Raw genomic sequence first — 13,474 nt, 5'->3', positions numbered from 1 at the left:
CTGACACTCTTGCCATTCTCTCCATACACAATTCAAGCCCCCGAGCTTTATCATTTTACGAAAACTTTTAATTAAAACAATATTATTCCGCCAACTTTAACTATAAGAAATGAGAGAGAAAAACTCTTCATTTAATGTGGAAGTTTACCCATTTTTTGTTCCACTGGTGTGATTAATTGAAATGTGTTGAATTCATGCTGCGTGCAGCTGTTCACTCCCATTGACCCTTCTCTATTATATTTGCTTAAAGTGAAGCTCTCAGTGTAATTGGATTGAATGGAAGCCTGTTTGCCCCATGCATGCTACAATTGAATGGAGCTCCGCGGGGGATTTCCCACAGAAATATGCAACAAAATGGCGGCATGCAGCACCCATTGTTAGAGGCAATAACAGTGAACTGGAGTCAACTTTAAGTGCCACAAAATCTTTAGTGTTTTCTAATCAGGTGCACAATGTGCGTTATCTTCCTAATTCGCTTCAAATCAATCAGTTATGGCTGACGTTCGGTGGCTTTATCCGTGCGTGCCATTGATGAACTGTCAATTCGCATATTCACAAATTCCATTTGCCGCCATTGTTTGTTTATGCAAATTAATCAATCAATTGCAAGCAGCTTAACAAGGTCAAAAAGCCTTTGCCTGCGTCCTATCCTTTATGGGTCCTTTATGGGTACGTGAACAAGGCGCCATTGAGGCGGATCGGCTTAAATCATATCAGCGTTTGCAGCTTGTCAATATTTACTCCATTTTTTTTCTTTTACATATTTACTTACCCTTCAATAAAGTTTCTCTATTTTATTAAAATACACAAATTTAATTTGCTGATTTAGTTGTTTCACACAGATTTTAAAACTGAACTTTATTTTAATAGATTTCTTTAGGCATAGTCAGCGCCATTTCATAAATAAATTTCTTGTTTCTCTCTTCAAAAAGAATCTTTCAATATATTTAAAAATTTTATAATATAATTTTTATATTTATTATTATTTTTTATTTATTTATTTTTTTTATTCAACTTTTTTCACTTTCACTTAGTTTCGAAAATCTGCTTTTAAATCTGTTCTTCTCGCGCCGTTGAAGTAGTCCGTGAGAGTCTGAGCCTCTGGCTGTTTGTGAGTTGAACGCTGGATGCTCCAGCTGCCACACAACTACGACCCGCCGCGTTTCAAAGCGTACTGCACATCGTTGGCCGGAGTCCAAGTCCGAGATTCGCCTACTCGAGCAATCGTCTCCGGAAATTCACCACGCCAAACCCGAAACAGCACGAACGAATGAACCGTTGGCTCGGCTCCGCTTTGTGCCATGTGCCATGTGGGTCTGTGGAGCAATAGGGTAGGCGAAAAGCCGAAAAGTGAAAGCAGTTGCACGGATTGTTATTGAGGCAGGTTAGTAAGTTCGTAGAATCACGCGAGCGAGTGCACGAGCGAGTGCTCCATGCGATGTTTTTGATTACACTGGAAGCCGCGATGTTATTGGCCACTGATAAGAAGTTGCTCGCTTCAAAGTAAACTGTTGCGTGCATCTACGTTGCGTTGGCTTAAAGCTTGCATAGGTGGGGATAAGTTTTTTTTTTTATGAGAATTAGCTATGCCGGATTTTGGCTTTAATGTCATATGCAAATCGTATATAAACTAGACAAAGTTTTAATAGATAAGATAGCAATGATAGAGTGATGGAATGATGGAAATAACAATTGCACTCCAATGAGCCGCTTTCTAATATATTTCTTGACCAAATTCAAGCTGGTAACAAGATATAATAATAATTTAATAAAGAATAATTTAAAATTAAAAATGTGAAATATATGAAAGTATTAAAGAATACTAAAAATATAAAATTTAAAATGCAAATAAATAGATTAGTTAAAAAACTGTTAAAAATGAAATTTTTATTTATTTATTTTATTTTTTTAATTTTACTTTTTTTATTTTATTTCTTTTTATTTATTTATTTATGTTTTTTTTTTTTTTATTTCTATATATTTCACATTTTTAAATCTATATACTTTCAATTCATATACCTTCTCACTCTTACAAACACTAAATTTAAATTCCGATCATCATTCAATGCACCTAAGCAAAAAAAAAAAAAAAAAACCCAAGAATTGCAATTCAAATCATTCGAGTTAGGCAAATGCTATGTTTGGATTTGAAATGCTTCGATTCCAGGGCATGCGCAGCTCGCTCGATGGGAGAGGGGCTCAGCTGTTGAGCAGCGTCCGGCGTGGTGAGTACAGCGTCCACTGATAAGAGCTGATAAGAAGTTGATGCAAGCGCTGCAGTTGCCGCAACAACAATGACTGGCTGGCTGGGTGGCTGGCTGGCTGGCGAGCGCATTGTAAGTAGAATAATTGCAACATGATTTAATCAGCGTAGCTACCTCAACAAGATGATGATGGAACTGGAACACTCAGCGGAGAGCAAAGGGCGGCCCAGTGGGTCGGCGAGGGAGGTGGCCAGGGCAAGCAGACTACTAAACGAGCTTCGTTACAGGCCCAATTAATGAGCTGCGTTCCACAATTAGGGAACTGCCTCAATTATGCAGCCAACAACAGTCGCCGGCTACCCCAGCCCCTGCCCTACCCCCTTGCATTCACCCCTCACTTAAGCTGTGGTTCTTGTTGTTGTTGTTGCGCGTGATGGGGCCGCTTTTAATAGCAAATTTGTGGGCGCTGTGACCGTTTTTTGGCGCTGGTTAGACAAGGCCAGCTAAGGACAGGGGCAGCCTTTTAATTATGATAATTACATTGTTGTCGAGCTCATTTGCTGACAGCAAACGCTGCCCACATTGCCCACTATGACAGCAGCTGATGCCACTGCTGCTGCTGCGGCTGTTGCTATGGCTGTTGTTGTTGTTGTTGTTGTTGCTGCTGCGGCTGTTGCTGCTGCTATGCTTAGACATGCCTCCTGCAGTTACCCCAACCGGCTTTGCTAAGCTATAAAACTGTGTTTTGCATTATTTGTTACTCTAAGAATTGCAGAGGGTTAAATGTATGCAGCAAGCTGCATTTTAAGCCACTTATTTAAATTTCTATTAGTATATATAGTTAAGTTAATTAGCAGAGGGAATGCTTAATAATTTAACATCTAAATATGCAGAATGCGTTGCAATTGTAGCTGTTATAGGAGAAGTTAATATAAATACTGTCCTATATATATATATATATATATATATATATATTTATTAGCGTACATATATTTTACCAGAGATTCTTAAAATCTTCAATACTCTAATGATTGTGATATATTCAAATATATATACATACATAATTCTACTTCAATTTGTCACATATTTCACAATTGCTCTAGCAGGCTTTTAATAAATTCCCGAATAAATGTTTCATATGCAATGCATTTTCTGCTTTATTATTATAGCGCTTAGATGGCCTGAGAGTGCACACCGAACGAATGTTAGACATGTACCAAACGTTTGCGTTAAAAAACAATAAATACATACGAATCGAAATATCGCCTCGACAATAATTGTGTATGCCCATGACAAAAAATTTCCCAGCGATATGCCAATAAATATACCAATAGGTATACAACTAAATTTCAGCTGAAATTCAACTCGGTCGCCTGACTAAAAATAGCCGAAAAATTGAAATGCCAACAAAACTTTGGCATTGGCCGACTGCGAATGGCTTTAAGCCAAGTTTAAAGGAAATGGCGTGTCGCACTAATTAAGAACACGTTTCGGCAGTGCAATATATACTACATACATATATAAATATACTATATATCGTATATTTATATATATTGTGTTTCTTTTAGTGCTGGCGAATTGCCATGTTGAAATGCGTGCAACAATTTATGGGGCTTGCCATCAAAATGTTGCAACATGATTTTGGTTGACACAACTCCAACTGCATGTGTCTAGGTATGTCTGTGTGTGTGTGCGCGCGTGTTTGCCTGAAACATGCTAATTGCATATGCCATCAACGCGATGCCAGGGCCAACCGGAACTGTGCATACTTTAGTTTTCAAATTCAACCGTCAAATTATTAAAAGCGCCATAACTTTTGCCGGGTGCTGCGTGGCGTGCGGTGGGAAAACGGTAAATGGGAAAATGCGAAATGGCGAAAATTGACAATGAGTGCATGTAAATTGTGTAGCATACTTTGGTGAACACCTCACTCCGACCCGCAATGCGACATGCAACAAAACCACCGACAATGGCAGCAACATCTAAACAAGCACTCGCGTCACTTCTATTAATTGTCAAATGCACTTTGTGCACAAAGCGTTGACACAATGTTGAATTGCCATTCGAAACCCTGTCTGGCGCTCCATGAATTCCAAAATTCCTGATTGCCATAACCACGCCCACTAAAAGCATTCATAATGGGCTTAAAATATTGCGCACAGTTTGGATTTCATGCATTTAGAATTCGCAGTTCGTTGTTTCGTTCCATTCAATTATCTAACTAAAAATTTAGCATGCGAACATGTCTGGCTAAGCCACAGCATGAATAAAATTTTATCTATCAATCATAAACAAAATGACTAAAACACACCAAAAATATTGAATTTTTGTTAAAAATTGATCTACGGATTAAATATAATAATATAAACAATATATTAAATATTCAGTACTAATTGATGTACAGATTTGCCACTTAAAAAGAATTATAAGCAATATAAAAAAATAAATAAATACTTAGTAAATATAGCCATGTACCTGACTTCGGCTATTGATTTACCTGGATTTTACTTTACGTATACAAGTTTAAATTTAACTAAACGACAGCTTAGTGTTTATATAATTTTAATGTAAATCAAACTCAATATCGATTTGATCAAAATCATAGTTCTCAAGTGCTACAAAAGCTCTCAACGAAATTTGATTTCAATAAATATAAGAACTCTAGCAGAGAATGTTTGAATAGAATACAAATATATGTATACTCATTTATATAGATTCATATATTTTTATATTAAATGCTCTAAGAAGATTCCTGCACCTTAGTTCAGTAAGCACTCACAGCTCAATTTGTTAAATATTGCTTGATGAATATTAAGTTCACAATATTATATATTTCCATGCCCCTGCAATTAACGACAAATCAAATTGGAGAAGGCGACTTTAATTACAATTCAATTCAATTAACGTAATTGACTGTTAAATTATTAATTATCAACGAAAAAAAAGGATAATTGCTTAATTGAAAGTCTATAGACTAAAAATTACCCTAAATTCATTCAATTTTCAATACTCAATAAAGCAAAATGATTTCAAATTCAATGCATAAAATATAAAATATATAAATTAAAATATATAAATAAATAATTTGGTAATAAATCGTAGTAATAACTCCATCTATTTAATATTTTCATATAAAATGCATTCATAAAATTAAGCTCTCGTTGAACATTAGAAATTATATACAACATATCCATTTAAAGCAGTTATTAGGGTAAAAATAAACTCATGCCTACAATCAATTTAATTTAACACAGCATTTAATCACTTTATTATTACATAATTGAAACGGTAATTATATAATTACTATATTAACAATGTTTAAAATATTCCTTGAGCACATATAAAAAGAAACTCCAACATATCCAACCCAATCAAAACGCAATGAAACGGAACGCCGAAAAGTCAGACGAGGTACTCGACAGCATGAGCTTCTTCAGAAGCCACTGGGCTGTGTGGAAGTTTGTTGGAGCTACATATGAGAAAATGAATTGGAATCGACTCTACATTGGCTACAGTCTGATCCTGAATCTATTCATCACCATCTGGTTTCCCACTCACATGAGCTTCTTGCTCTTTAGAAACGAGAGCCTCTCGGACAACATATCGAACCTTGCTATGGTCTCTACGTGTGCGTCGTGTTCGTGCAAGACTTTCATTTGTATGCTCAAGTTCAGGAAGATCGGCCGCATGGAGGAGCTGCTCAGTCAACTGGACTCGAGAGTGAAGACTGAGGAAGAGAAAGTCGTCTACAGATGGCTGAAGATTCAGCTGAGAGTCATTCTCTATCTCATCCTAAGCCTATATGTGACACTTGGACTTCTGGCCGAAATCGGATTTCTCGTTCAGACGGAGCATCTCCTCATGTATCCTGGCTGGTTCCCCTTCGACTGGGCCAAGTCGACGCGCAACTTCTATGTGGCCCACGTGTATCAGTCGATCGGACTCGGCGTCCAAATAATGCAGAACTATGCGAACGATTGCTTTCCCTCAATGATGCTCTGCATCACCGCCGCCCACATTAAGATGCTCTACATACGCTTCGAGAAGGTGGGCGAGGACCCGACTCTGAATGCTGAGCAGCAGCTGGAGAATTGCATAACCGATCACAAGAGCTTGCTGGAGTGGGTGGCAGTGCTGATGGAGTGTATTTATAGTAGAATTTGATTGACCTCATTCATTTCCAGACTCTTTCGTACCCTCGAGTCGTTCATGTCGCTGCAGATGCTCATTCAGTTCGCGGTGAGTGGAGTAAACTTGTGCACGAGCATCGTGGGGCTACTGCTCAGCAACGAGCCTTTGACGATCGCCTACTTCGTGGTCTACACTGTCGGACTGCCGCTGCAAATCTTTCCCGCCTGCTACTACGGCACGGACGTGGAGCTCTGGTTCGGCAAGCTGCCCTATGCGGCCTTCAGCTGCCGCTGGCTGGCGCAGACGCGCAGCTTCAAGAAGAAGCTGATGCTGTTTGTGGAGCGCTCACTGAAGCGGACCGCGCCCATGGCAGGCGGCATGCTCTCCATACACGTGAGCACCTTCTTCTCCACGCTGAAGTTCGTCTACTCCCTGTTCAGCATTCTGATTCGCATGCGAAAATAATAACTGTGAAATGCGAATACAAAGTCCGTAATTGCATTGCGCCGCGGGACACGAGTGCACTTCAAATCCAAATCATAGTCGGGAAAGTTTGGCTTGTTAAGCCTCAAACAAAAGCGTAGCGGAAGCCACTCAAAGGCCAGCAGCACCGGAAGCAACAGACTGAGAGAGAGAGGAAGAGAGAGAGAGAGAGAGAGAAGATGGCCAGGTTTATGTTAAATTAGATTTGGAATTAGCTTTGTGTTTTGCGGCTGGCTTAACCAATACAGAGATCGAGCCAGCACTGCAAGCGGGCAGCGCGGCTAATTGAGGCGTCTATGCAAATTTATATGAGGGACTGGGGGGCTTTCAGCTGGCGCTCGTTTATTTATTTGCACAGAGATAAGACATTAAAAGACTTTCTGGGCTTTGGGCCAGGCCTAATGCGCTTAAGTCGGCACTAAGTCATGTTGAATCTGCAAAGCCAACATTGTAACATTGTAAAGAGCTGGCCACGCGCCGCTGCTCTAAACTGAAATGGCCAGCGCAACCCAACGGCAACAGCAACAGCAATGGTAAAAGCAATGGCAATGGCAACGGCAAAAAAGGGCCAATCTAGCAATCGGCCAATTTATAGCTAAAGGTCAGCTAGCAGGAGGCGTGCCTAGGCGAGGGGCAGTCTGGGCCAAATCGATTTGATGATGTTGAACGGAACAGGCAACAGTCGACGCAGCGGGCACTAAGTTGATTTGAATTTATAACAACACGCATTTAGCACACACACACATGCACACACACATATATGCATACATTGGTCTGCGTTACGCATTCAGCTGCATGCAAAGCACGTAACTTGCTGCCTGCCACGCCTACTTTGTGCTTAAATTCATTTCACATCGAAATACTAAATCGCTCACAGAAATATGAGCGACAGAGAGTGAGAGGGAGAGGGGGGAGGGTGAGAGAGTACTGCTTTAATTTTTAATCAAGGGAAGCCCCGCCACTTTTCCAAACTCAACTCAACAAATTTGCCATGAAACTACTTTTGTGCTTAAGCTCACGCTGCCCGCCACCCCCGCCGCCTCTGCCGCCGTCTCCAGCTCCTGCCCCACTCACCTCCTGGACATCTGCTCTCGGCGTTAAGCAGACTCAGCTGTTTCTCGTTGGCCGTCAGAAATTCTATTTGGCCCGCTCTGCCGCGCTCTCATTTGTTCTTGGGCGGCGTCTTTATCTGTCGCCCGACAACTCGCTCGACAAAGTCCGGCAAGTCGGTTTATTTAGTTTCAGCTGAAACTTATTCAGCTCAAGTGGCCCACACCATTCATTGACTGACTCGCTGTGCAGTGAGCAAGTCCTGGCCCGCGGCGCTTGCTCTGCTTATTTGGATTTTGCTGCACTGCTACTGCTCCCCAAGTGCTGCTCTCCTTCTCCATCTCCTCCCCCTCTTGCTGCTGCTGCTGGCCATTTGCAATTTGTTGCCAAGAAATATACACTTGCTCCAGCTGCTGCAAGTGGCAGTTGCTGCTACAAGTGGCTGCTACACCTGACGCAACTCTCCGACGTCTTTATTCACATTCACATGTATGCCAACAGCTATACAACAATCACTTTCGGCCAGCTTTAAAGCCTCTCGGCTTGACGGATAAAAGCTGAGGCAAAGAATTTCTGCAAAAATTCAAAACTTTCGCCTTACGACAGTGGGAGGCAGGCGAAAAGTTTTCGCGCATATTGTCAAATTTCAAGTAAATCGAAAAATACGCAACTATGCATTTGCCCGGAAAACTTTTGTGGCACGCCACGCCCCACTCCCTATGCCGTCATACCGCCGAGCGCCTAGACGCCCTTCCACTTACCACTTGGCCATTCAGCCGCGGCCTTCGTCGTTCGGGCTGCGTACTCAACTAAATTACGGGCTTTCATAGTCTGAAAATATTTGGCATTTACGTATGCCACACAAACACACACACACACACAGAGAGAAGCAGATCTGAAGGGTCTGCATATAAAGCAAGGAATTTTACAACCAGCATAAGAAAGTCACTTAACGTAGCCGTTGGCGATGGCGATGGCACATTATGTGGCCGAGCTCTAAATGTGGTGAGTGAAAGTTAATTTCTGTCGCAAAAATGTGGGATGGTGAGGGGATGAGAGAGCGGAGAGGAACACACATACATATACATAGCAGTAGTAAGTAACAAACTATATACGAAATATGTACGCATACGGATCTTGACGGTGATGGAGGGGCGCCAGTGAAAACATTTGCCTAAACTATGCCATTAACATGTTAAACTTTCCGGGTACTTGTATAGTCGTCCTGCCAGCCTCTGTGGCTCGTCTGCGTCAGACTCGCTCTCCCTGGCAGCTCACTCACTCGCTCACTCTCTCTATCTCTCTAACTGTCTATCTGTCTCATTCCCTTGCAAATGGCTGGTCTTGGGGCACGTAAATACTTGCCAGAAACTTGAGCGAATTAACAACAAAAGTTCGTCCTGCTGCTGCTTCTGCTGCTGTGACGAAAAACTTTGGCTAAAATAACTGAAACTGCTGTTGGCAAGTGACAATAACAGGAGGCAAGTGAAAGGCTTGACAGCCAATGCCAGTGCCAAATGTCAAACAATTTGTGGTAGCTACCCGCACCCGTACCGCCCCTGGCGCTACCTACTCAGATCTCTAGATCTTTGTGAAACGCCCACTCGTGGCGCCCGCCCACTCGGCTAAGTATTAATAGCTGAAAACTTAATGTGCCGCCGTCGGCGCCGCCGTGCAGTATGCAGTGCCGGGGCCAATAAAAACCAAAACACCATCCGCATAATGACCGTTAAAGAGCCATCCAAATGTAGTCCGAGCGGGAGTCCGAGCGACGAGTATAACTCATTATGGCTAATGAGTGTTATTTGTGCCTGCCGCATAACGAAACTCGATTTTGTATTTGGGAGTGGGACGGGGGCGGCTGCTTCATAAGTCGAAATTAGTTTGACTTGCCTTGACTTGACTTGACTTGCTGCAGACAACTTCCTACACACACACACACACGTAAATACATCCCCCACATACACAGAGAAAGTGGCTGTAATCGTAATCCGCTGGCAAAGCAAAAGTTGACATTCATTTGCCACAAGTGCGAAGTGTCTCTTTCTCTCTCACTCTCTCTGTGTGTGTGTGTGTGTGGGGCGTGACTGAGGCAAACATAATTACGCCCCACATTTAAGAGCTTTTATCTGAGCTTGTTTTGCTCAAAAACTTTGCAAACAGATTTACACAATGTTGAGTTAAACGATTGCCATAAATATCCCGCTGATTAAATGTGCTGATTACACGCCGCTTGCAATTGACTTTAATCACATGTAGCACAGCACCGCAAGCAGAAGAGGAGGAAGGAGAAAGCAACCAGAAACAATAAACGCAGCCCCAGGCAAATGCAAATGTCAATAACAAATGCCAAACAAAAAAGTATAAAAAAGAGAGAAAGCGCGACTTATGCTCGCCTCGGCCTGCCTTGCTTGCTTACATTAACATACGTTGCGTATACGCAATGCCTGCCGCATGGGGCAATTATTGCACGTAGCACGGCAAATGGGCGGGGCGTGGCCGTGCGCCTCAATGAAACTGGATTTGCGTAAGGCAAACGCTACAATTGAAATTTCAAATGCGTTGCCCGGACGTTGACAGCCGATTATGTTGATGATGAAGATTCGCCCCGCGGAGCTGAGCTCCTGCTGCTGGCTTACGCGGCTTTAACGTATTGTCGACCTGATACCAATAGCTCTGCGTGTCGGCCCAAGGTTTGCCTGACACACACACTCCCACTCCCACTCACACACACACTCGCATTCAGTGGCATAAAATTGATAACGTGTGATTTAATGTGTTTTTAACGCGATTTCATGTGATTTCCAGTTAAATGAGGCGTGGCATTTTGAAAAGCCTTCGGCCTGCCCCCTTTCCTGAGGGCCAACGGGCCAAAGGGCCAATGGGCCAGCATTCCGCCTATTGATTTGTGGGCCCATAAATATTCCTCTGCCATGCCGCTTATCCGGTGGTGTTAAAGTAACTTTTATAATTTGATTGCGCAAACAAAAACACGCGCCGCCCCAAAGTATGCAACACTTTCGTTCCATCGTAGCGCCCAAAGGCTTAGCTGCCCCGCCCCGCTAAACAAAAGCAATGGACGAGGATTAAATACAGAGTTTCTTCAAGCTTAAAACAATTCCCAGAAGAATACACCATGTACATGTGAGTGTGTAGATTTGTTAGCGTGTATGCATGTGTGTGTGTTACTATGACAATTTCATCACACAGGTCAAAAATAATTTGGACAAAAATAATAAAATAAAAATAAAACTATTAAAAAAGTAAAATTGAAAAAGCTATATAAAAATGTATGGAAAAAGAATAAAACAAAAATAAAAAATTTTAAAAATAAGTTAAAAAATAAAAATAAAATAAACGAATACAAAAATTTTAAATAATTAGAAAGAGTGAATAAATAATAAAATAAATAAAATATGTCAAAATAAATAAATAAATAAAAATAAATAAATAAAACTAATCAGAAAATATACTGAAAAATAAATACAATAATATATAATTATTTTTTATCTTCTTCAGCTGCTCTCACCCTGCAAAACGATTTCTATGATTGGCCAAAATTGCCAATGTATTTTATAAAAAAAAAAATAAACCTATTTTGAATTAACTTCTTTGATGACTATACTATACAAAGAGTGGACATTTTTATATTATTCAATAAAAAATTTTCCATTTTATTTGAATACTACATTGTTAGGCTGAGCCTAAGGCCAAAGCATTCAATATGCATAAGCTTAAAAAAGTGTGAATTCAAATCAATTTTACACATTTCTTTCAAGTGTAACAGTTAAATTTAATAGCTATTAAAGATTTATATTTTAGCATATTTGAATAAATAAAATAAATGAAATGAAAATATATTGGCACAAACAAGAAAATTACAAGCCCGAAATTGCTTTAGCTAACTAGAAAAAGTTACAAGATTTTCAATTGAAATAGTTATCAATCAACAATTTGCACACAGCTCCATTGAGTCATGAAACATGCCCGAAGCATATTTTTATGTGTACATAAATAAAAACATTTAAGGGCTTTTTTTTTCAGTACATATGTGCAACATATAGATTTGAAAATATTATATTAAAATGTGTCGGCATTGTGGAATGCAATAAATAAATGCCTGCAAATCACACACAATAAATTCCGATTACAATTTCAACTCGTTTGCCAGGCGCTGTGTCCAATGCCTCGATAAGTTTTTTCTTTTTCTTTTTTTTTTTTTTTTTTTTTTTGTTTTGTTTTTTCTGCAATTTCTTTACACACAATCTGCTCAAAGTGTGGCAAATAGTGGTGTGGAATTTATGAGACAATAAGCGAGCATTCAAACTGAATGCCTTGCCTCATTTGTAGCACACACACCCACACACACCATTGCATTCAATAGGTAATCAGAGCGGGCTTTGCATATCGATTGCGAATGTGCTCAACCATAAAACATATTGGCAACATAAAAAACAAAATAAAGAAAAACTAGAACATTTAATCGAATGCCGTTGTTATTTAATCAATCGAAACTATGATATATCAGCATAGCAGCAACTGAGCTGAATGCACTAAATGGAAATTTAATTTGCAATCACTGGAATTGCATTTGAGTTTTCTTTTCTTTTTGTGCTATAAAATTTAAAAAAATATCATGTTTCAGTGACTCTGCCCTAACCTTGACACTGTTGTCTCTCTGCGAATTTAACCACGCGCACCCCACATAGATAAGCATTCGTCACAATTACGCTTAATTACCTGAGCGAGCGACGAGCGAGCAATTTAAAAGCAATTCCACGATCATCAAATGACACCAGCCGACGAGCTCGGGCCTGCCCAAGCGTGAAACAAGCAGGTGAGTAAGCGGCACAAAATCATATTTTTAAGCACTCTTATCCGCACTACAGATGGACCGATTAGCATCTTGAGTGACAGCTTAAAAACAACTGTGAATTATGGATTTAATATTGTTCTATCTTTTGCGACTTTACCAATTCATATTCATGGGAATTCAATATCACTTTTAATTTTTTTTATATAATATATGATATTATCAGTCTAATATTGATTACTTCACTTTCATATTCCATTCGAAAAACTTTTTCTAGAATAATTCTATCTTGTTAAATGTTTAATGTATATAAAACTCAAAGTGCTTAAGCATATTAAACAGAGGTTAAAAAAATTTGCCATACATATATTTATGCCTACATGATATATATATGTATATGATATGATATATGCAGATATATGCTGAATTAGAGATTACTTCTCTTTCCGCAGCCCCCCCTAAAACTAGCTCAAGCGCTGAACAGTTAGCAGACACAAAACGGAAGTCAGTTTATCTTCGCCAATCAGTCAATTATGACCAAGTTTTTTCTTGCCTTAGCTGTTTTGTTATTTTGCTGCCAATTAGCTTTTTTTCTAGCCATTTTAGTGGAATTAGCTTAAAGTTAAATATGACAGACTGTTTTAGCATTGCCTTAAGCAAATGAGCATCATCATTTAAAATATACAAAAAATTAAACATATTAAAAAAGTATATACACTTAAAATTATGTATGTATATATTATTTTTCATTCTTTTTAAGTATTTATAAATATTCTTTATATTCAACAAGTCA

At 39.7% G+C, this 13,474-nt stretch overlaps 2 protein-coding genes across 2 annotated transcripts in view; one reads left to right on the top strand and one right to left on the bottom strand.

The window, feature by feature from the left end:
• The window catches only part of LOC108617461 (uncharacterized), a 63,363-nt gene extending 62,154 nt beyond the window's left edge, over nt 1–1,209 (bottom strand). The window contains exon 1 of the mRNA XM_089469306.1: nt 773–1,209. The gene's annotated coding sequence lies outside the window, so the exon portion shown is untranslated. The remainder of the gene's footprint in view (nt 1–772) is intronic.
• A 4,247-nt stretch (nt 1,210–5,456) lies between these two features.
• Or59a (Odorant receptor 59a) lies at nt 5,457–7,428 on the top strand. The gene is made up of 2 exons (XM_018009143.2): nt 5,457–6,325; nt 6,389–7,428. Exons 1-2 carry the CDS (start codon nt 5,586–5,588, stop codon nt 6,798–6,800), a joined length of 1,152 nt encoding a protein of 383 aa, XP_017864632.1. The 5' UTR covers nt 5,457–5,585; the 3' UTR covers nt 6,801–7,428.
• The last annotated feature ends 6,046 nt before the right edge of the window (nt 7,429–13,474 follow it).

Source organism: Drosophila arizonae, chromosome 5 (assembly GCF_054131065.1).
Source record: "Drosophila arizonae isolate 15081-1271.41 chromosome 5, UAZ_ARI_1.0, whole genome shotgun sequence".
Lineage (NCBI taxonomy): Eukaryota > Metazoa > Arthropoda > Insecta > Diptera > Drosophilidae > Drosophila > Drosophila arizonae.
Note: the sequence above shows the minus strand (reverse complement) of the source record. Positions and strands in the feature narration are given on the sequence as shown.